Source organism: Trachemys scripta, chromosome 5 (genome assembly GCF_013100865.1).
Source record: "Trachemys scripta elegans isolate TJP31775 chromosome 5, CAS_Tse_1.0, whole genome shotgun sequence".
Taxonomy (NCBI): domain Eukaryota; kingdom Metazoa; phylum Chordata; order Testudines; family Emydidae; genus Trachemys; species Trachemys scripta.
In genome coordinates this window covers 88,156,186-88,180,571 of record NC_048302.1, presented here as the reverse complement: position 1 = coordinate 88,180,571, position 24,386 = coordinate 88,156,186, and the positions used below count along the sequence as shown (strand labels likewise).

Below are 24,386 nucleotides of genomic sequence, written 5' to 3'. Positions count from 1 at the left end.
GGAAGGACGGGATGGAAGTAAGCATCACTGTATTCTCAGGTCTTCCAAGGGCTTGAGGGGAACAAAGAGACCCCCACCAAAATGCCATTCTGCACCATCTTCTGTGCAGCAACCTCTGCTGCCTGGAAGATGACCTTCCTGTACATCTTAGAAGCCATCACAATGTCCAAGGGCCCCACCATCTGAGCCTACGCCCGCACACAGGTTTCGTTGTGGGATGAGGCGGCCACTAGGAGACAGCAAACACAGTGCCTCCTATTCAGGGAAGGGAAAGGGGGCCCTGAGTGCCACGGATGGAGAAGGAGGAGACAGCAGCAGTGGCAATGGTAGATGGAGGGGCCACTGCATATGGTGATGGGGCACTGGGTACGGCTGTGGCTACCTGGGCATATGCCTGTGGAGCTGAAGGGCAAGCAACCCCGGGGGGAAGGGGAGGGGGAGGGGGAAGAGAGATAGCTCAGTAGTTTGAGCATCAGCCTGCTAAATCCAGGCTTGTGAGTTCAATCCTTGAGGGGGCCATTTCGGGATCTGGAGCAAAAATCTGTCTGGGGATTGGTCCTGCTTTGAGCAGGGGGTTGGACTAGCTGACCTCCTGAGGTCCCTTCCAACCCTGATATTCTATGATTCTATGAAGGGACAGCACAGGGAAGGTGAATCATTGCCAGTAGCTGGGCTGTAGCAGCTGCTGCAATGGAAGAAGCGAACTGGGCAGAGCTCTTTCCCTTTTTTCTTGCCCTGGCCCTTCTTGCTGACTGAGCGGGCCTCGTTGTTGTTGATGGGTTTAGCAGCCAAGTCCTTGCCTGTGCCTTTTGCTACCACCCAATGGTGCTGGCAGAAGGTTAGGTGGTAGCCACAGGAGTGGAAGGGGGAAGAAAGCTGAGGTGAGAGGACCATGCAAGATGAAGGGGAGGCAGCAGATATCCAGGACAGATACATGGAAAGAATAAGGTTATCAGATAAAATGGACTGGGAAAGGATTGGAAAGAAAGCATCCATTATGGGGTTCAAGGCTCCTACATCTGGTATAGTGGGGAGCCAACCCCCCTCCTTTTATAGCCCTCTTGAGCTTCATAAAAAAGGAGGGTGGTGGGGGTCAGGGAGCAGGTAGGAAAGACGGAGAGGTGACAACAGCCCCTCAAAGAGATGGTAATGTTTAAGGAAATGATGATGAACTATATTGTACAATTTATTGCCAAGTAGTTTCAGATATTTAAGCGAATAAAACTATGGCTTTATTGCACATCCACGACCTACTGTCTTGCTTCCAATGGGGCTGAACAAAGCATGGTCTCATGGTTAAGGCAGTCAAATAATGCCTTTGAGAACTTGATTCTATCCCTGCCTCTTCCACAAAGTTCCTAAGTGAAACTGGGCACGTTGCTTAAACCAGATTTTTCACAGATCGCTGTCTCTGGGCACTCAACTTGAGATCCTGGGGTCTGATTTGCATAAGTGTTGAGCACTCTCAATCTCAACAGAAGTCAATGGAAGCTGTGCTTTGAACATATGAAGTCAGATCCTATGTGTAACAAATTATAAACCCAGAATTAGTTTATAACTTTTGTTGCCAGTATTGCCCCTCTTGGCCCGAGTGGTTAGCCCATATTCTGGGTCTCACAGATTTGTTTCCTCTATGAGGAGAAATGGATGATGAGTCAGAAATTTCTTTGTATAAACACAAAATTGCAGGGAAGTTCTGTTTCCCTTGAACACTATTGAAAAATGGCAGACAGTTTCCTTGCTTACAATTTCCTAGTCTACCTTTGCAACCAGCTTTGTGCTCCAAGGAGCTCTGTCTCTCTGCTCCCTCTCAGGGCCATGCTCAAGAGTGCTTCTCGTGCTTTCTGCTGGCTTTTTCCCAGCTCTTTGAATTTCTGTACAAGATAATTTTTTAGTTCTTTAAGTGCTTGCTGTAGCTCATCTGTTAGCAAGTTCCAAGTTGGACAAAACTTTCCTGAAGGGGAGGAAGTGTTGCCTAGTGGATAGAGCACTGGACTGGGACTCAGGAGAACTGGGTTCTATTCACAGCTTTGCCACTCGCCTGCTTGGTGACCTTGAGCCAGTCACTTCCTAACTTTGTGTTTCAGTTTTCTCATCTGTAAAATAGGTGTAATTACACTTACCTTCTTTATATGTGGTTTGAGATTTATTGATGAAAGCACTATACAAGAGGTAGGTATTATTTTGACCGTCATCTCTCTGTGCCTCAGTTACCCATCTGTAAAATGGGATTATACCACTCCCTCACTTTGCAGGAGTGTTGTCAAAATTGATGCTTATGAAGCACTCTGATACTATAGTGGTAAGCACCACAGAAAAGCCCATAAGAAAATTAATAATTCAATCTTCAGAGCAGAATTTTAATAGTGTGAAATAAATAAGGTCGAGGGCTACATGTTGAGCAACACAGGGGAAAAAACAGAATATTGAATATCTGCTCATTAAGCGAGCCCTGCCCATTCTTTGCACTAATTGAGAAAAAGTAATATGTGATGATGTAATTAAAGACTGTATCATAATGCATATGCACAAGGGGTTGATTAAAGTTGCACAGGCAACCTTAATGCATTTCCTAATGGCTGAGTACTTGAATTTGCAACCTCAACAATCTGCTTTTTAACAGGTTTTTTTGTGGATAATATGCAGATACACAAAGTACATTTTTTATTATGCATACTCTTTTCACAAGCTATAGCCATACTTCCAATCAAGAAGAGAGTATGTTGAATAGTTTTGGTAACTAGCATTTAGTTTAAGCATAAAAAACTAAGTTAACTCTGCCATAAAGGTACCAGTCATCTTTGTGTAGATGCACAGTTATGTCTTTTAAAAAATGATTTCTAATTATAGTTTTAAAGAACAGTTTTCATAAACTTAATAGTACACTTTTGTATTTACAATATATTATAGCCCATTTAGTTAAAATTACATTTGTAAAAAGATACTTATTTGCAGATTTCTAGGTAGATAGTGTTGCAATTAAAATATGGATTTGAAAAGGAATACCATTAAGCTAAAAGATTCTATCATCACATAGTGGAGGTTTGCTAAGGAGAATCCTCTCTTTTCAAAAAGATAGACATAGTAATATACCTCCAACATTAACTGTGTGAACTCTTCGTTACTAAGGAATGTAGGTTTCCAGTCCTGTCGAATTTCACTGGCATCTGACTGTGCAGTGATTTCTGTAATCAGAAACATATACATGAATATTCATTTATGATTCAGACTCCTGGAAGCAATTAATTCACACCACTGAATTATATGAATTGAGGGAAAGCTCTTTAGTCTGCTGTAATATGAAGAAGGGAAAAAAAAAGTCAGTTTTTTCCATTCCCTTCTGCAGTCCACTCATCACACCAAAATGTTAGTTCCTGGAAGGGTGATTAAAAAATGGAAAGTTATCCAACAGCATGACAACGTTTTGTCTTAGAGAGTAGGAAGACAATGCTAGCAGAAACTTGTATTCACACAGCTGCGGCCAAATCACCTTGTGCTGTGATTCTGTCAGATCTCAAATTAATGTAGAGTTAAGCTGGACAAGAGCTCTCAAGATAAATGAGACAAAGAGTTTAAAATTCACCTGGAAACCCTCAGGAAGCCAGTGCAGGTCATCAAGCTTGGCCTGAATATGCTTGTGGCAAGACATTCTGTTTAATAAGAAGGCTGAGGCATTCTGCACTAGCTTCAGTTTCTGGTCAATTTTAAGGCCACGCAGAGTAAGTTGAAGTAGTCTAATCTTAAAGTGATAAAGACACAAATGACCGTCATAGCAGAGAAGAACAGTGACAACTCCTGATTGTACTTAAATGATAAAAAGCTGTCCTGGCTGTTGATGTACTTGATCTTCTAATTGCAGCTCAGAGTTTGACCAGATCCCTAGATTGTAAATTTGAGCAAATGGTGGGCCCACCCCTCATTTAGTGGGGCAGGTATTATTCTTAGTGTATGTGTTAGTGATCACATTTTCGAAATTGCATTTTAACACAAACTTCAATTTCCAATGTGTTTCTTCATTTGTGAAACGGTTAATTTTTAAAATAACTCTGATAAAGGAGGCAGTGTATTATTTACAGCTTGGTACTGATTCAGATGCACCAATCTGGTATCAACTGTACTAATCCATTACTCTGGAAGCTGACTTGTTTATTTCAATTTTAACAAAACAAGAAAGAATGCCTACCCCAGACTTTAAGTGCCTGAGATATCTAAGTTATGGTTTTCTACTGTCATCCATTACCACAGTATCTGAGAGTCTTCCATGTCAAATCAATAGCCATAATCTCTAGCGAACTTCAGAGAAACCCTGGCACTTCTTTTCTGGGGCAAAGTCTCTAATCCATGCACTGTTTTTTGCTGGTTGACTGATGAAATTTGTTACAGAGGTGATTTTTACATATTTTTTTTAAATGTTTTGGGATGCCAATGTTGCAAACAACCATTAAAAATACAAGCAATAAAACTATTAAGAAACAAAACAGTAGCATATTTCACCTACTTGTAATAACTAGTTAATAGAAAACATTACAAAAACTCCGGAGTGTCCTACATGGACTAACTCTCCTTGGAGAGAAGGGGTTTGATACTAGATTGATTTGTTTCCGTGTTTTCAGAAGTATCAATGTTAAACATATGTCTTACTAATATAACACAGCATGGTTAAACATTTAATGTTATTAAATCTATTAATACATGCATGCATGTTTTCTCTTTTTTGTTCCATTTTAATTGTTGTATTTACTGTTTTAAAAGCATCTGGTGCTATTAGGACAGTAACCATAATACTCAAATAGAGGACATACAACAGGCATGCAAGCATAACCATGTGATGAAAGTTGTATTGACAATCACCATATGAACACGTGGATAGGTATATGTATGAATCGCCTTCCCAGCTTTGCTTGCTATATTATCCATCTGTTTCATATGGGTTATATTACCCTTATATGTTTCTTATTTCTCCACCTCCTCCTGGGAAAGACAGTATATTCTGCTCAAAAGTTGCAAAGGGCAACTTCTCTTCATCATATCCCCTGGATATTACCTAGCAGACAGTGTTTTGTTTCAGTTTGCTTGTTTTTGGCTAGCATGCAATAGCTCTCAGCTGCTGAGTCTGGAAGGATAACTTTACAGTATATTAGTATAATGAGCATGTATAATTAGTAGTACATTTGTAGTAAACAACATTTTTTTTTATCTCACATCGACCAGCATGAACTGCAAGGTGCTATATTAATGTATACAGAACAAGAGAAAAAACTAGGTGTGGGGGAAGCCATGGCTGTCTTAACTGAGAGAAAGACTGAGAGAAAATAAGATACTTTTGAATCAAACTCAACCACGATGGAGAGGAAGAACCATCCATTCTGTTAATACATTAAGAAACTCCCTTAGTTTAGACACTGGAACAAATAAGGGCAATTTTCTCAAAACAGAAAATTCTCTTGTCATACTGAAGTTTCTTTGAAACTGAGGATTTCAATGGAATTTGTAAAGTACACAGGAAATAACGCAGTGGACTGACAAGAAAATGCTAACCCTTCAGTTTATTCCCAGAGATCAGACACTAGCAGTACTATAATGCAGCTACTAATAATCATGTGACATGAAAATAAAATAAAAAAATCATAATTTTCTTCAGAATTCTGCCCAAGAAGTAGCTTTAGAATTATTATGTATGAAAGGGATCAAAAACATAATATTTATGAATAAACTAACAAGACACAAAGAGACACAGGGCAAGTCTACACAGCAAAACAAAAAAAGCACACCAGGGCAGCAAGTCTCAGAGCCCAGGTCAACTGATTCCAGCTCATGTCGCGAGGCTAAAAATAGCTGTGTAGACATTCAGGCCCAAACTCTGAGACTCACTGCCAAGAGCTGTGGGTTTGTGTTTGTTTTTTTTTTTTTTTTTTGGGGGGGGGGGGGGGGGTTCCTGTGTAGATGTATTCATAGAATTAAATGGAGACGCTTCAGAAATGTCTAGGTTTTGGGGAAACTAACAATACAAAAACTAAAACTATAATTAAGATTTTGGTGCACTTTGTACAGTGCTAATCTAGTCATACTACATTTTCTTGGCTTGGTTACTTATTGAGTGACTAAACAACATGCTCCATTTATGATGTCTGTATGTGGAAATCCTTCATCTGTAAAGATATCCCTTGTACAGCTTTGGTTTGGGGAGCTGTTTTGCAGGTTATTGGGGAGAATTAAAGGTCTGAACCAAAACCCAATCGAAAGATTTCAGTTTTCTAGCTGTCTTGTTACACCACAGAATTACCTTTGTGCTTCCGTAAAAAGTCAATGCTTTTCTGCAATACAGTGGATTTATCCATCTTCCGAACATTACCCGGAAGCATGGAACCAAGCTCTTTGATGAGAACATTAAACTGATCTCTACGTTTCTTTTCAGACTTGTTTCTAGACACTCTGAAAAACACAAAAAAGGAAACCATGTTATAAAAACAGAAGCAAACTGTGTCAAGAAGATTTCACAGATGACAGGTTTTAATCAAATTTTCAATTTGGAACAAGAGTTAGAGGAGTCAACTCTTACAAAGGTGTGTATTACTGAGAGTATAAATTCTGTGAATATAACAATGAACATCTACTTACAGATTAACACCAAAATGAGATAAAATTTGACAATGGTAGCAAATATAACCATCAATTCAATATTCATCTAATAGCCAAACATCTAACCATTCATTTGTGGTCATGATACAAGTGTTAAGTATATGGAGGACTTAGAGACGTGGACAAAAATTCCTCAGCTGTTTATTTTAAAATTAGGCTACTATGCTGTCCTCTTACCCGGGTGATCGCTAGTTACTGTAGCGAACAAGGATGTTAAATAGAGATTTCAGAAACTAAGTCATTTACAGCAATATACACTCCTTCCTTTTGTCTTGCAGTGGGTCAGCAGGACAAAAAGGGGAGAACCGATCTAATCTAAGCACTTGACTCTGATGCCTGAGAACTTCTCCAACTGTTCACAGCAGCAAGTGCCTATTTCAGTGATGGCCTGAACCACTAGAATGGGATGCTTGCCACATATGCCTTTGTGCCTACTGGTGAAGATTAGAGGGCCACCCATATCCTTCTAGGGAGGATCTGCAAGAGCAGAAATCCAGTGGGCACAACAACCTGTTACTGGCTAGCCATTCTCTAAATCAGCTATAGGCAAGAAGGCGTGGAGATTATTCACGTTCCAGCTGAAGTCAATTTGAGCCTTGAAACCCTTTTAACCACCATAAAAGAAATCTGGGAGTCCAAACCTAATTAGTGACTTGAGTTAGTAACCTGGGAAGAGGTTCTATTCTATATAGTACTGCTATTCAGAGATCACGTAACTTGGATTGGAGCTCAGGCTTTCAAGCCTGGAGTGGGAGTGGTGGTCTATGGACCCGGATTGGGAGGCTCACTCCCAGATGCAGTACAGACATACCCTTGGAGTCATGACAGCGAAGGCTGTGTTTGGGAGGGATCCTCCATGCAAGACATCCATTGTCACAGGGAAGGAACAAGCTGCCCATTACTTGAAATAAGAGTCTTCATATACAGGGACTGTCATATTTGAACTTGAGGCACAAAGACTCCTTTAACCAACACCTCAAAGTAAATAACCCATATGTAGAAAAATATGACATAACCTGACATATAAACACTACGGGGAAGTTCTGTTTTATTGTATGGTCATAAACACAGTCACATTTTTATTCTGTTAATATATTTGGATTTACCAAAGCAGTCAAATAAAGGACATTTTAGCATAAGCTAACTTAAAAAAAAGACTACCTTTTTGCTTTATCCTTGTCATCTTCTTCCACCAGACCATCAAAAATACTACCATCATCTCTACAAGAGAGAAAACAGACAAACATTAGAACACAATAGTCTCTCACAGACTGCTAATACTATGAGAAGGAATACACAAAATGTTAAGCAAAGGAAGCTCATCATTCAATAGTTCAACTAACCCAAGATATAGGAGCACTGTTTTATTGTGATCTAAGTTTTACAAAGCCAAACAGTTTCAATGAATCCACGTACTTTATAAGTTGTTGTCTATAGTTTACTAAAACCCTGTATTTTAAAAGGCTGACATTTTTAAGATCTCTCTCAAGTTATTTTCAGAATATTTAAGTTTTTAACGAGATATCTCACAAACAATCCTCTCTGCATACTTAGCTTACACCACTCTGTTAGTTTTAAATCTTTTTGAACAGTACCTTTGCTACTGTCCTTCCAAACAAAGGAGAGGACAGATCACTTTGCTATAAGATCTTTGTTGTTTGTTTGAAGCCCTTAATTTTAATTATAGGGTTATTCATAGTTTAAAAAAAAAAAAAAAGCATCCTTTGTATATGGTAATAAATTATTAAGATTAGAAGGAAGAGGAATGTGCTATATTTTGTTATTTTACGAATATACAATTTAAAATGAGCTATAAATAATATTCCGAATATCACTCACACATTACACCAGGCCTCTTTTCGATTATTGCAATTCCTTTTACGGTGTTCCTAAATCAGTCTCTAAACATCAGAAGTCAGAATATACTCTTTCACTTAAATAGGACCGTCTTGCACTTTATTCCCTACATCACTTTTGTATTTATTTTAAAGTGCGAATCAATCCATGCCCGGTTTTCAAAACTACCACATATTAGACTCTCTCCATCTTACCTCTCTAAGCTATTCTATTAATTTCCACTTCTACTTAGTACAGTCCTCCAATTTTTGTCTCCCCATAACTTTTCAGAGTTGGGAAAGTTAATCTCTGATTCTTTCTTCCTTCCTTCGAGATATGAAAACACTTTCCCTCTAAATCTTACCTTGCACTCATCTCTCTAATTTGTGACTCACATACTGTAAAGTGATTTGCAATACTGTGAATGGTAGATGCTAGTAAACCAACGGTTATTCACCTTCTCAAACTGTTGTTCTTCGAGATGTGTTGCACTACAAGGTGTGCGCATATCCTGTGCGCCCAATACTGCAGAATTTTCCTTAGCAGTACCCGTAGAGGTGGTCCTGCCCATACCTCAGCTCCTCATGTTCGGAGGAGAGGGTATAAAGAGCAGAACTGCCCTGAACTCTTTCAGTTCTTCCGCACTGGAAACTAATAGTAGACTACAATCCTCTAGGAGAGGCGGGTGAGTTGCATAATGGACATATGCAACACATCTCAAAGAAGAACAGTTATGAGATGGTGAGTATTTTTTTTTTCTTTTTTGAGTTCTTGCATAGATCCATCTCGCAATAGGTGACTCCCAAGCTGTAAATCCAAGGTGGCAGGGTTCAGAGTCTCTTTGGAAGAGGGACTGTAGGATTACTCTTTCTACATTGGCATCTTCCCTTAATGTCTCAGCCAGCATGGAATGGCTGGTGAATGCATGTATGGAAGACCACATCACTGATCTTCAGATAGTCATAACAGGGACATATGCCACAAAAGCTGCAAAGGCTGAATGTGCTCTGGTTGAGCATGCTGTTACCTCCTCAGAGGCTTTACACATTTGGCAGCAAAACAGAGTGATGCTGCTAGTGATCCACTTTGAAAGTCGTTATAATTGGTTAACTTCTCATATGCTCCACAGAACAAACAGCTGGGAAAAAACCCAAGAGAGCTTTGTCATATTCAGGTAAAAAGCCAAAGCTTGATGCACATCCACAGCAAGCAGTCTTTGTTCATCCTTGTGAACACGTGGCTTTGGAAAGAAAATTGCTAAGTATAGTCTGATTCAGGTGAAATCTGATACTACCTTTGAGAGGAATTTAGGATGCAGTCTAAGGTGAACCTTGTCTTCAAAGAAAATGGAGTCACTGATCTATCTTACAAGTGAATTTACCTCTTGTACGCTCTCAGTCGAGGTGATGGTCATAAGAAGGCTACCTTATCTGAGATGTAGAAGCAGGCAGAGAGCTAAAGATTCAAAAGGAGGACCCATAAAAGAGTAGATAACTCTAAATTCAAATCCCAAATTGGCGCTGGTCCCAGATAGGTGGGAACACTCAATCTAGACCTTTCAGGAACCTGGTCATGATAGGATTAATAAAAGCAGCTATACCATTAATTTGAGAATGAAACACTGAGACAGTGACGAGATGCACCCTAATGGAGCTGACAGCTAGACCCGACTGCTTAAGATGCAAGAAGTAGTACAGAATTGTTTGAATGTTAGACTGAGTCAGGAACACATTATAGGAGGTTGCCCAGATGGAGAAGCACTTCCACTGACCCAGATAAGGTGTTATTGTACAAGGTTTTCTGCTATTAAGGAGGACATTCTGGACTGCCACTGAGCAGTGTACTCCTCTGCATTTGACCACTGATGAACCATGTTGTGAGGTGCAACACCTGCCCATAGTTCTGGTTAGTGGCAAAAACAAGGGTCCTCGAGTTCACAGCTTGCATAACTCACAATACCATGGCTGCCTTGGCCAGGCTGGAGCTATAATGATCATTCTGCCTTGACTTGTTTCAGCTTGAGAATGAACCTGGGAATCAGGGGCTCTGGTATATACACACACATCAGGTCCTTATCCTATGGAAACCAGGAAAACATCTGAGATTGACCCAGCTCTGTGATCTGCTCTGGGACAAAACTGGGGACACTTCCTGTTTTGCCAAGTCGCAAACAGATCTACCATCAGAAAACCTCCTATGCCAAACACCAAAGCTAGAATGGCTGTGTTGCGAGACCATTTGTGGTCTAAATTGAAAGATTTGCTCAGGTGATCCACCCAGACATTTTGAATACCTGGCAAGTGAGAAATCCTGAGAGCGACTCAGCTCCGTATGTATAAATTCCACAGCTCAACCACCTCCTGGCAGAAGCGGTCTGACTTAGCACCCCCTTGTTTGTCCACATAAAACACTGCTATCGTGCTCTCAGTGACCACTTGGACTGTTTCGTGGCCTGTGGATGTCTGGATGAGGAGACCGAGGAAGTAAGAGGCAGAGATCTCCCTCTCTGAAACCTTTGCTTTCTTTTGGAATGGTCAGCATGATGGAAGGAATATTGCTGTCTAGGCTAGAATTGAGGATGATATTTTGTCCTCTTCATAGCTGGAGTGTAGAGGCCCAAGGGCTTTAAAACTGCTCTACAGTTCTTAGAGTGTGTAAAGCCTCATCAGTTGTGGATGAGAACAAAGGACAGTCCTGAAAGAGATGGGCCTCATTTGTCTGTTGTATGTCTGCAGGAACCCCCGAGGTCTGCAGCCAAGTACAAGGGCGCATAGTCATTGCTATAGCCCTGCCAGCAGAACCCACCACATCCAAGGAATCCTGCAGAGCTGATTGAGAGACCAGACAACCCACCACAAAATTGCTCAAACCTCTGGGATGAAACCTGGTATTTACATTCCATTAATTTGGCCACAGGTGAAATGGAGGAAGGGGTTTTCCACAGTATCTTAAATAGCCTGCATAATGGCATCATTTGTAGGCAGGGCTACCTTTCCTGTCATAGCCAGAAGCACAGGGTCAATCAGTTGGTGGGTATTCTCCCCCACGAGATCCACTTGTAAAGAGTTGGCATTCTCCTTTAAGGTACACCTTAAAGGTAATCTGGGACCAGGGAGGACACTCCAGTATCAGGGCTTCATCAGGTGATGAAGATGATGCATGAAGGGGAGGCAAGGGAAAATGCTCCCGAGGATGGTCTTACAGTACTGGATTAGGCTACTGGTCTGAAGCAGGCTGAGGTAAATCCTGAGGTAAAGGTTGATGGGTACCAACCGTCACAGGCCTCTTAGTACCATCAGAAAAAGATTATTCCCTAAGGGATCTGCTTCTGCGAGGTAGTTGCAATGTTGATCTAGATACTGGGGAGCATCCAATAAGGTCAACTAGGAGGCTGGTACAGTAATGGGTACCAGCTGTGCCTGGTCCAACCATCTCGATTCCTGGCTCTACTCTTCTCAAAACAGTTAATGAGTAAGAGAAAAGGACTAGGACACCACTCTGGACTTTCAGTAGTATGAGACTCAAAAGCCCACCTCAAAGTCTGATGAAGAATCAGAGTATTCCAAGAGCCATGGTTGTGCTGTACTGGGTCTGATCCTCTGGATCTATGCCAGGAATGTGACACTGGAGGAAACATAGAGGGCTTCCTAGATGATGGCACCATGTCACAGGGTAGAGCTAGTACCAGAATGGATGAGGCCAAAGACAGTGGTACTGGGCCCTTAAGTGATGGACCCACAACAGAGTGCCCCAGAGCTGACAGAACCTGCACCAGTACTGACCGAGGATCTCTGCCCTGAATCAATGGCGACAGTGGTACTGATAGGCATAGCACATCTCTCGCCACCACACAGGCCTCTGGCGTTGTCTGCACTAATATGGGCTGTCGCCCCACCATGATCAGAGATGTCACTCTACCTTTGGTACTGGAGTGACCTTCTGTGGAGCAATCCTGTTTCGTGGATTCCAAGGAGTCCAGTGTCTATTTCTTATGCTTCTTTCACCACAATTGCTCCAATGTCTTCGGCCTCAAAGACAAGAGTCCCAGTGACAAAAATCTCCTGTGGCTCCTATTCCCAGGTAAAGCTAAAGGAGCACTCCAGGAAGGAGTCGTCAAAAAGCTTCCCTTGGACAACCAAAGGGGTTCAGACACTGGCCTAAGGACAGCCTCCGTAAGGATATAACGAAGGTATTCTTCTCTCAGCTTCTTTGCTCGGGCCTTTAAACTACTGCAAATGGAGCACCGGTCTCTCTTTTGTGGCACTCACCCAAGCACTTGAAGCAGCATGAATAAGGTTCCCTGACAGACATGGGATTTTGGCAACCCAAACAGGACTTGAAACCAAGGGATCTTGGCACAAGCTTGCCCCAGTTAAGGGCAAGACCTTGAGGCCCGCCTGACTGAAAAAAAAATATATTTCAACTAAAACCAGAAATTTTAAAATTAGAAGAGAAAAAAATGGAGTGATGAAAAAGTACCACTAGGTAAGAAAAAAAGCAGCATGAAATTTGTTCATGAGGAACACAGAACTCTCTGACCACCAATGGTAAGAAGGAACTGAAGGAGGAGTGGGGCAGCTCCACCCTTTATATACTCTCCATTCAAAGCACGAGGAGCTGGGATGCCCCTAAAGGTACCACTAAGGAAAACTCTCTGGCACTGGTGCATAGGATGCACACACACCTACAGTGTAATGGATATATGCAAGCACTAGACCTGTATTGTCTGTTACTACTTTAAAATATAGTACCCATAGTTGACAAAAAGAGGAGGAAGGGTGTAATGTTATGAAAAGTGTTTGATTATTCTTTCCTTTTCCTTAATAAGCCAGTGCAGGAGAATCCTGTGGTCGGATTTTCAAAAGTGCCTAAGTCCCATTTTCAAAAGTGACATTTAAAAGCCCAAGTTTCACTGAAAGTCAATGAAACCTAGTTTCCTAAGTGCCCAAGTCACTTTTGAGACTTGGGAAGCTGTCATTTTGGCACTTTTGAGAATTCTACCCCTAGTTTCTGGATAGATGAACTGATTATAAAAAAGCCAATTGTGTTCTATACAATAGGCAAACTTTTTTCATTTTCTAAAAACTTCAAAACTTTAATGTAAAGCATTTTATAACAAAAAGGGGACCACAGATTGCTAGGAAAGCACTTTGAGCCCAGCTCCTGGATTCGAGTAATTCTGAAACAAGTCCCCAGATCAGCTGTTTCAAGAGAAAAACCCTAAGAACACAACAAATTTCAAAACACAATTCCAATTAGGCAGCTGCTGTTCCAAATATAAAACATATTTAAATAATATAATTTTAAACAAAAACATGTACTACAACATGTGATGGCTACATAGCTATGTTTTCATAACTAAAGTGTAGTTATCAGACATTAACTTTGCCAGAAATCAAAACCTCATTACACTTAAGTCTGACTTGGAGTCCTCCTACTCTTAATCTTAAATAAGAATACATCATCAAAATGTTTACCTATAAATCATTTAAAACAAAATCATCTAACAACATACCTGTCTGTAATGGAGCTCATTTTATGGGTCCTTATGGTAAAGAACATAACATGTCACACTTTAGTCTTGTGGTAGACATTTGTACGTCTGCCTGGGTGAGAACAGAAACAAATGGAAATATAACTTTTGTAGAACATGTTGGTTTTCCCCTCATAGAAAGTATGAAGCTCCCGCTTGCCCCCAAAGGAGTAGTGCTTCTAACCTTTATTTTCCCTCCACCTTTTCTCTTTATGTCAGTTATGTATCTCATATAGCTGAACCTAACCATCTTATTTCACCAGATACAGAGGTTAAGAGGCCATCACTTTTCTATATGCCATGATGAATCAACTTGGGTTAAGCCAGTTTAAAAACTTGCATTTACCTCTGTATTCAGCAACAGTTTTTTATTCTTTATATTGGCCCATATTTCAAAGAACCTGAATAAATTTGAGGGCATATGACAAAGTGAACTGTCATAAGGGGAGAAGAAAAAAATAACCCCAAGCAACTGACTCCACTCCTTTCAGAAGCTGCTGGGAGTGGGAGTGGTCTGGAGGCCATATAAGTCAAATCCTGTTCATTCCAGAAAAAGGAGGAGGGGAGAACACACCCAAGAGGAAAGGGATGCTGAAGGACTGCCAAGGAGAAAACAGTTCCCGAAAGGGGCAGGAGAGAAACTGAAACTGTTTTAGTGGCACTGATGAATGATCTCATCCTATCAAAAGGCATTCATTCTCATCCTCCCGGACCTTTCTACTGTGTTTGACAGTGTTGACTATGAGATACTGCTGTCTTGCCTGAGAAGTGTAGTAGGAGTCCAGGGTAACGTGCTAAAATAGTCTGAGTCCTTCCTGGAAGGATGCACCCAAAGAGTAGTGATTGGAAACCACCTCCACCACTGGACCCTTCACTTGTGGGGTTCCACAAGGATCAATACTCTATACAGTCCTTTTCAATATTTACATGCAACCATTAGGAGAACTGGTCAGACAACATGAACTCAGATACCATCAATACACAACTGACACATATCTCTACCTATCCTTCACCACATGCGACCACACCAAGATAGCCCAATGCTTGGATGAGATCAGCTCATGGATGAAAAACAGCTGGCTGAGCAAAACAGAGATGACGCTGGTGGGTAAAGCAAAGTACTCTGAAGAGTTTGCCGCTACGGTACAGTCTCCCCTTTGGCTGAAGGTTCCCATCTACAATTGGTCAATTCAGTCCGTATTCTAGGATTACTCTTGGATTCCTCGCTAACACTGAGCTCTCACATCGTGACAGACATGCAAAATACTTTCTGCCATCTCTGGTTTGCTAGGAGACTCCGTCCCATCCTGGTGGATGAAGACCTGGCCTTAGTTATTTATGCCTTCATCACTATCAGCTGGACTACAGCAATGCAATATAACTGGGCATGAAATCTTCAACACTTAGGAAACTCCAAAGGTACAAAAGGCTGCAGTGTCTCCTCTCAGCAAGACAGGTTACATGAGCACATCACACCTGTCCTTCACCCTCTACACTGGTGTCCTAATTTCAGATCAAGTTCAAGGTCTCAGTCCTTAACTTCAAAGCACTCCATGCTCGAGCCCAGAATATCTAAAAGACAGTCTCTAAAGCTCCAGGGCGAAGACCATGGTTGATAACTTCACTTCTTTGGGACAAGACAACTCTCCACAATAAGAGTACACTTCATCTGTGCGTGAGAAAGAACCTTCTCTGGGGGTGGTTCAAGACTGTGGAATGAACTCCTCCAGGAACTAACCATGACAAACCTCACCACTTTCCTCTCCACATGCAATGCCAATTTCTTTGACCTTGCTTTCTCTAATATAAACACATAGCAACAGATATATTTATTTAACAAATTAAAAAAACCCTACCAAAATAATATACTCCATTACACACGCTTCGCCTTCTGAGATGAGAATGAGAGAAAAAACAAATGTGAGAGATGCATAGTCACATTGCTTAATGCACTACTGGAAGGTGCTCGGATACTACAGTGATTAGCATAGCATAAAAACCTCAAAAGAACAGAACAGAGACACAATCACCTTGGGAAAAATGGTGCTGAATTTGGGGAGAGTTGGGCACCAACTGGTGCCTGCCCCCACTGGAAACCTTGGACTTGCCTGAGAAGTAAGAGAACTTATGGGGAAATGGGACTAAAGACTTTGGGTGTTGGGGAAACTGGAAAGTGAGCCCACCCTTCACTGGCGGCTCCTGTCCTGCAAGGCTGGGCGTGGCTCCCCACACGGAGTATTGTGATCCCATGCGGTAAGTAACAGGGCCACTCAGGTTTGATTCATCCTCCCCTCTGTCTCAATCTACAGAGGGACAGACGTGCCAAAATTGAGTGGCATTGCGACCTTGTATACTAGGTTGCAACACCAAACAAATTTGGCTCATCTGCCCTTCCATCATGCACAGAGGGGCTGATGCACCAAAACTAAGTGGTGCTGCAATCACATGGGCCAGGTTCTAAAGCCAATCAAATCTGGCCTCTCTACCCCTCCACCATGCCACAGCGGGTAGATGCACCAAAACTTAAGTGGCGTTGCAACCGTGTGCTCTTAGCTGGCCACACCAGTCAAATTTGGCCTGTCTGCTCCTCTGTCATGCTACGGAGAGGTGGACACACCAGACCTGAGTGGCGCTGCAACCATATGGGCCAGGTTGGAATGCCAATCAAATTTGACCTGTCTGCCCTTCTATAATGCAGTAGATGAGTGGACATGCCAAACCTGAGTGGCACTCTGACCACATGGGCCAGCTCACTATGCCAATCGAATTTGGCCCATTTTCCCCTTCATCTCCATCTATGGAGGAGCAGGTGCACTAAACCTGAATGGTGGTGCAAACGTGGCCAGAGCAGGGATCCTGACCCACAAGAACCAGCACTGATGGGTGTCACAGACTTAAATAAAATTCACAATTTATCGTGAACACTGTGGCCTCCATGCTAAAATCATAGCCTTAATGATTCATAGATTCTCAGATCAGAAAGGACCATTGTAATCATCTAGTTTGACCTCCTGTATAACACAAGCCATAGAACTTCACCAAAATAATTCCTAGAGCAGATCTTTTAGAAAAACATCCGATCTTTATTTAAAAATAGTCAGTGATGGACCCTGGGTAAACTGCCCCAATGGTTAATTACTCTCATTGTTATAAATGACTGCCTTATGAATTTGTCTAGCTTCAACGTCCAGCCATCGCATCGTGTTATATCTTTCTCTTGCTCCCCATATATGTACTTATAGACCAATCAAGTCATCCCTTAACATTCTCTTTGTTAAACTAAATAGATTTAACTCCTTGAGTTTATCACTATAAGGCAGGGGTGGTCAAACTTATTGACCCTCCGAGCCGCATATGACAATCTTCAGATGTTTGAGAACCACGCACCGGCAGCTGTGCCCCACAGGGCTGAAGCTCCAAGACACGCACGCCCCACCCCCCGGGGCAGAAACCAGAGGCAATGCATGGGGTGCATGTGGGGTCACATCCTCCCCTGATTTTTGCCACATAGTGTTGCTGGGCCCCCCTCCCTGCATGGCAACTGCTGGAGCCAGCAAGCTGGGAGCTGCAGCTGTGGGGAGAAGCAGTGGCAAACAGCTGGGAGCTGTAGGGAGAGCTGCTGCCTCTCCATGTGGAGCTAACACCTGGGAGCTGCAGGGAGGGGCTGCTGAGGATAAGAGGAGGGGCATGCCTGTGGGGGGCATGCCTGAAGCTGTTGGGAGGGCTGAACCTTTAAATTGTGCCTCCCCTCCTTCCCCCATCTCAGCAGGCACCAGTCATCTCTGGCAGAAGCCCTGAGCCCCACCACTCCGCCGCAGGGCAGAAGCCTCAAGTCCCCCCCCCCCGTGCAGTCTTGTAGGCAGAGAATGGGGCGCATGGGGGGCTCCACGAGCTGCACTTTAACTGTAAAACAGCCGCAGGCAGCTCACGAGCCGCGGTTTGGCCACCCCTACCATAAAGTATGTTTTCTAATCTTTTAATCAGGCCATGTCTACACTATCACTTATGAGGGCAAAACTTATGTTGCTCAGGGGTGTGAAAAAACCACACCCCTGAGCACCATAAGTTACACCAGCCTAAGCAGTAGTGTGTGCCATGCTATGTCAGCGGGATAGCTTCTCCCACCGACATAGCTACCGCCACTCGTTGGGGATGATTTAATTATATTGACAGGTGAGCTCTCTCCCATTGGCATAAAGTGGCTACATGAGAGATCTTACAGCGGCTCAGCTGCATCATTACAGCTGAGCTGCTGTAAGATTTCTAGCGTAGACGGCCTCATTCTCATGGCTCTTCTCTCAACCCTCTCCAATTTATCCACATCCTACTTGAATTGTGAGCACCAGAACTGGATGCCGTATTCCAGAGCAGTTGCACCAGTGCCAAATACAGAGGTAAAATAACCTCTCTACTCTTACTCAAGATTGCCTTGTTTATGCATCCCAGGATCACACAGGAAGTTCATGTTCAGCTGATTATCCACCACGACTACCAAACCTTTTTCAGAGTCGCTGCTTACGCAGGAGAATCACCCATCCTGTAAGTATGGCTTACATTCTTTGTTCCAAGATATATACATTTACATTTAGCCATATTAAATTGCATATTGTTTACTTGCACCCAGTTTACTAAACGATCTAGATTGCTTTGAATCAGTGACCTATCTTATTCATTATTTCCCATTCCCCCTATTTTTGTGTAAGCTACATAGTTTATCAGTGATGATTTTATTTTTTCCCCAGGCCATTGATAAAAATGTTTAATAGCTTAGGGCCAAGAACCAACCCCTGTGGGGCCCCACTGGAAACAGACTCGCTCAATGATAATCCCCCTTTACAGTTACATTTTGTGACCTGTCACTTAGTCAGTTTTTAATCCATATAGTGTGTGCCATGTTAAAAAAAAAAAAAACAAAAAAAAAACCTAGGATGGTATAATATTTAATCAAAATGTCATACGGTCACATGCCCTACAGAAGTCTAAGTATCTTATGTTAACATTATCACCTTTGTCAACCAAATTTATAATCTCATAAAAAAAGACATCAAGTTAGTTTGACACTATCTATTTTCCATAAACCTATGCTGATTTGCATTAGTTACATTATTCTACTTTAGTTCTTTACTTATCAAGTCCCATATCAGTCACTCCATTATCTTGCCTGGGATCAATGTCAGGTTAATAGGCCTATAATTACCCAGGTCATCCCATTACACTTTTTAAAAATGGGCACAATATTAATATTCTGCCAGACTTCTGAAACTTACAAGACTTACGGAAAAACAACATTAATGGTCCAGTGAACTCCTCATCAGCTGTCAGAAGGAGGTGCTAGACAGGGGATTTGGACACTGAGAATGTGCCTACAGTAGCCAAGACAGAGACAGTGCCTGGACAGACCTTGTCCAGACTCAAGAGGCTTAGAGGACACAGGATTCAGATGTTGATACCTTCACAGAAGTCTGGTGAGTGCCTAAACAAAGGGCTAGATCTGTGAAAAGGAAAAACAGGGCCAGGGGCGGAGGGCAGTGTTTGTTTGAAAAAGAGTTTTAATCTCTCAGAACTGAACTGGCAGAAAATGTTTTCACAGCGTACCTGTTCCCTGTGAGTAGAGCCAGTCCTAGCTCCTCTGGGTCAGAGTACAGGAGCCCAATCCAGCCAATTAAAGGGGGCTGGGCTATGCCTGGGCCTATAAAGGGAAGGAAATGAGAGGTGGAGGAGAGGGTGACTGAGACAGGTTGTGCCTGGGGAAGAAAAGCCACAGTAGCAAAGATCCAGGTCCTCAGGGAAACAGCTCTGGGGCTGCTCCTCTAGGAAGGGATTAAAACTGGAAAGCAACCAGAAGCAGGAGTGCCAGAGACCCCTGGGAGGGGTGGCCCTGAAGTCTTAAGACAAAGGAGTGAGTTATAAGACTTTTCTGTTTGTTCAGTTGCCTGTTCTAAGAGAATAACCAGCCTTAAAGAAGACTGGGCATGGTAGTATGTGCTTGGAAGCTGAGAAGCCCTGCTCTGTGACAGTGTTCTTCAAATTCTCCCTCCACTTCCACATGAAAGAAAAATCTTTATATTTAGAACCTATTACCATATAACAACTGTCAATTTCCTTTGACAACAATATAATAAAACTAACTTTGTAGTAGCAGTGATAGTAAAACTGATAATTTGCCCTGATCCAGTGTATCAATTTTAATATAGGCAAAGTAGTAACTGCTTCAAAGCAAACTGCCTCCAGAGAGTCTAACGGAAGTGTGTATAACTTTACAGAACAACCAGATGCTCATTAGCACTGAGGTGCCTCCATCTATAGTGTACTAAGGACATTATGAAATTCACAGATTCTCCAAAGCATTTTCAGTGCATAAGACCGGAAGCTGGCATGGTCCTTTATTCAACTGTTCAGAAATGCACTAAAAAGACATTAATCTGTGGAGAATGTGGGAGATCAGAATTTTTTATGGTTATGTGTACCTCAGTTTATATTATAAACTGGTTGATATTATTCTGTCTCACTACATGTCATTCACTGCTGATGCAAGCTACTTCCAGTGCTTAATAACATGAGATAAATGTAGCGTTCAAAGAGACAGAACTAATATCCTTAGGCTTTCAATTGACAATAGCTTGAAAATTGTAAATATATTTTCCTTTAGAATCATAGAATGTCAGGGCTGGAAGGGACCTCAAGAGGTCATCTAGTCCAACCCCCTGCTCAAAGCAGGACCAATCCCCAGACAGATTTTTGCCCCAGATCCCTAAGTGGCGCCCTTAACGATTGAACTCACAACCCTGGGTTTAGCAGGCCAATGCTCAAACCACTGAGCTATCCCTTCCCCCTATCTACTACACATGCTAATAACATAATTGCATAATTAGTCTTCAAAACAAATCTGGTATTCAACATTTACTATATGCATCAAAGATTCTATGAATTCTTAGAATATCAAATCACAACATTCCATTAATTTTCAAAAGAAATAAATGTGTGAATAGCAAAGCACAAAAGGACTTCACATGGAACAAGACTGACCTTTTCAATATGCAGAATCAGAAGTCAGAATCACTATTTCCATAACAACAAACTACATTCAATATTGTTAGAATACCAATTTCACCTTACTGAGTGTACCCAGATTTTATGTCAAAATTAGCAGCATAAGTATGGTACCTAAATTCCAAATACCCAAAAGCCAAAGAAAAAACAATAGACATTTGCTTCTCTCTTTCAGGCCTGCTCCTGCTCCCTCTGAGTCCAATTTTGCAAGGTGCTGAGCATCCTCAACTCTCATTGAATTGTATGTGCCTGAACCAAAGCCCATTGAAATCAATGAAGAGACTCCCATTGACTTTAATGGGCCTTAGATCAAGCCTTATGGGGACTGAGGGCTCTATACCTTTTTGAAACCAAGTCCATTAACTTCCTTGACAACAGGAACAGATCCCTAATGTAGTTAATAAGAAACCACAGGAATCAAATTACAACACTGTAGCTCATAATTACAGCAAGACTTTCTTTACCTCTTATACTTTTTGGGATGTTAAACCGTGATATTTAGGATAAACACTGATCCTTCAGACGAATGTGGGTTTAAATATATCCTCTTCTACAGAACAGCATCAAACTCTGCACTGTAAAGAATCAAAAAAGAAAAGTTAGAGAACTGGAAATGACTGGAATTCTGTATGTCACTAGTATTCAAATAAAATATTTATAGCCATCATTTATTCTGATTACTAGTGCAGTACTATTGTGATATATCATTTATAAATGTAATGTTCTGCCTGATGAATTACAGAAATATCTCAATACAGTTAACTCAATGTGTCAAAAACAGAAGTGCTTTTCTTCAGCAAGAGGAATACTCTGAAACTTTGTCTGGCTTGACTAAGACCTCCTATTTACCTCTATCTGTAATCATAGTGTCATCCTTGACTCAAACTCTCCATCTCCCACATCGCACAAGTCTATAAATCTCCCTATTGTTAATCCTGAAACAGCATTTGTCTATGCCACTCCCTCAACTCCTTCTCTGCTGTTTTTTATTCACGTCTACATCCCTTTTCCTACTGATTACCTCAGTTCCTCTCAGGTTTCATCAAATCACTGCTCTCTGGACTCCAGAATGTTCAGAATGCTGCTCACTCACTCACAGAGAAACCTAGCTACATCACTCCTGCTACCTCAAACACAGCCACTGGCTCCTCCTTTTCTTTTCAAAATAAAGTCCAATATCATTTTCTTTTTAAGTACTTATTCCAAACCTACCTCCTAGATCTAAGTCTCTACTCCCTTTCATGTCCCCTTCACTAACCTAGCAATCGCCACCTTTCAGTCTCTTCATACAATCATTTTTGGTTTTAGTGAATTCTCTTCTACAGTTCCCGTTGTCTAAAAACAGCTCTCCATGCCACTTTGCAACTCTTTTCAAAGTTATCTAAACACACGTCTCTCCTCCCTTGCCATACCTCATTTCTCCCTGCATCAACTATTGGCCACACTGACAGAATGTTTTGATTTCTTCACTATACGATGAATGGTATACCACTGTTTTCTATAATTTTCACTCCGGTGCCTTATATTTAATGTTATAATGTATTTTGGGTTATAAGAAAAAAATTAGTTTTCACTAAAGCGAGAAGTACTGAATTTGTATTTTTTGCTAAAGGTTGAAGAGCTATTATTCTCACGGAAGTAAAAAGTACAAGTAGTATGTTTTAGTTTAATTAAAAAGGTAATGATTGCTCCTCTCCCTGTTTCTACTGGAAGTGTTTAACTGGTTAAAAAAACACTGGTAAAAAAAAAAACAACCATGAAATTAAAGCAGAGCAGAGCGTTCTGCCAAAAGAAGAAAAACAACTACACAGCATGACTCAGTGAACCCGTTCATTCTTCTCTAGCCTAATAACCTGCTGGCCCATTGACCTACTTTTTTTGTAAGGTAGTTAAACCCTCATCTCATATTTAGACAGTTTTGTTCGGTTTGACAAGTATAAACATTAACAGTTACAAAGAGACCTGTTGAAATCTAGATTACAGAGACTGTAATATGAAGCCTATGTTTTTAAACTGTTCAGAGCAGGCGGGCTTGCCAACCCTTCCACAAGTTCTGACAGCTCTAATGAGGAAAATTGTACAGCTCTACAAGCTGCACATGCAGGACACCTCCTACTGCAGAGGTTAAACAGAACAGAGCCACATTTCACAATGTCTAAAAAGAGTATAATAAAAAGGAAGTTGAAGGAACATTGAAGAGGGAATTTAGAGAAAGGAAGAAAAAAAACTTTTGACTATTTCATAACTGGTAACTGAACATATGCAAATTTAAACAAAAGTAAGAAAAAAGCTAAACACAGTGGAAAAGCTTTTTGAAAATAAAACCACATAGCTCTGGTAAGTAGAAAATAGCACGAACGTGAAAGCTTGCAGAAAGGTCTGGATGCCTACACAAGTATTGCCAGGCCAAAATATTCACAGGTCATGAGGGTCTCCAAAAACCATGAGATTTTAAATATATATTAGGTTTTTTTATTTGCCTTCTAGATGCTAAGCCTTTAGAGTATATTCCAGCAACATTTTCAAACTTTTCTCTGCAATCATAAGGGCTAGAAACTTATTTTTTTTAATTAAAGCGGAGATTCTCATGCAATCTCCTGATTCCAGCAGCTGGGGCTTTAAGAAAAACAACACTGAGACTTGCAGCAAGATCATGAGAGTTGGCAACACTATAACATTTCCACCTCATGCTGACCTGCAGAGCAGAGGTAGACAGTGAGTGACGAGGGGTACATCTAGACGGCTGTTGGAAGTGTCTCCCCCAGCCTGGGCTGACAGACACATGTCAACTCTGCTTGAGCTAACACGTTAAAAATAGCAGTGTCAACGTTGTAGTATGGATGGTAGCACAGGCTAGCTACCAGAGGATGGACCCAGAGTGTTGGATGGATTTGTACTTTGGCAACTAGCCTGAGCTGCCACCTGTGTCACAGTGTTGATGCTGCTATTTTTAGTGAGCTAGTATGTGTCTGTTTATCTGGGCTCAGAGGCATGCTCCCAACTGCAGCACAGACATACCTGGGTGGCCAAAGGAAATGAGATATTGAGTCTTTAAAGCACTTACAGAGTCACCAGCTGGAATCCTGCCCAAGATAATAATGAAAGTTTATACCACATGAGGGTGGGGACAGATATCTATATGGAAAGTATTAGTAATCACAGTCGAGTTCTACCTCCACAACTGGTACTAACATTGGTACCACTGATTCTCAGAAGTGAGTTCAAAGATGGAACAAGGCCTGCAGGTTGAGCAATCATCTCACTCCTAGCACCAGTCCCTTCAAGACAGAATTGAGAAGCTGCAGAAGAAGCGTAGGGAAGCTTGCAT

The 24,386-nt window shown here is 41.6% G+C and overlaps 1 protein-coding gene across 4 annotated transcripts in view; it reads right to left on the bottom strand.

The window, feature by feature from the left end:
- Positions 1-24,386, bottom strand: part of CLOCK (clock circadian regulator) — a 117,984-nt gene that overhangs the window by 33,953 nt on the left and 59,645 nt on the right. For all 4 annotated transcript variants that reach the window (XM_034772934.1, XM_034772938.1, XM_034772936.1 and 1 more), the window contains 5 exons: positions 21,523-21,633; positions 13,991-14,081; positions 7,801-7,860; positions 6,284-6,432; positions 3,094-3,185 (listed from right to left, as the gene is read on the bottom strand). In XM_034772934.1, the coding sequence (XP_034628825.1) occupies positions 3,094-3,185; positions 6,284-6,432; positions 7,801-7,860; positions 13,991-14,037 (348 nt within the window). In that variant the 5' untranslated portion in view covers positions 14,038-14,081; positions 21,523-21,633. The remainder of the gene's footprint in view (positions 1-3,093; positions 3,186-6,283; positions 6,433-7,800; positions 7,861-13,990; positions 14,082-21,522; positions 21,634-24,386) is intronic.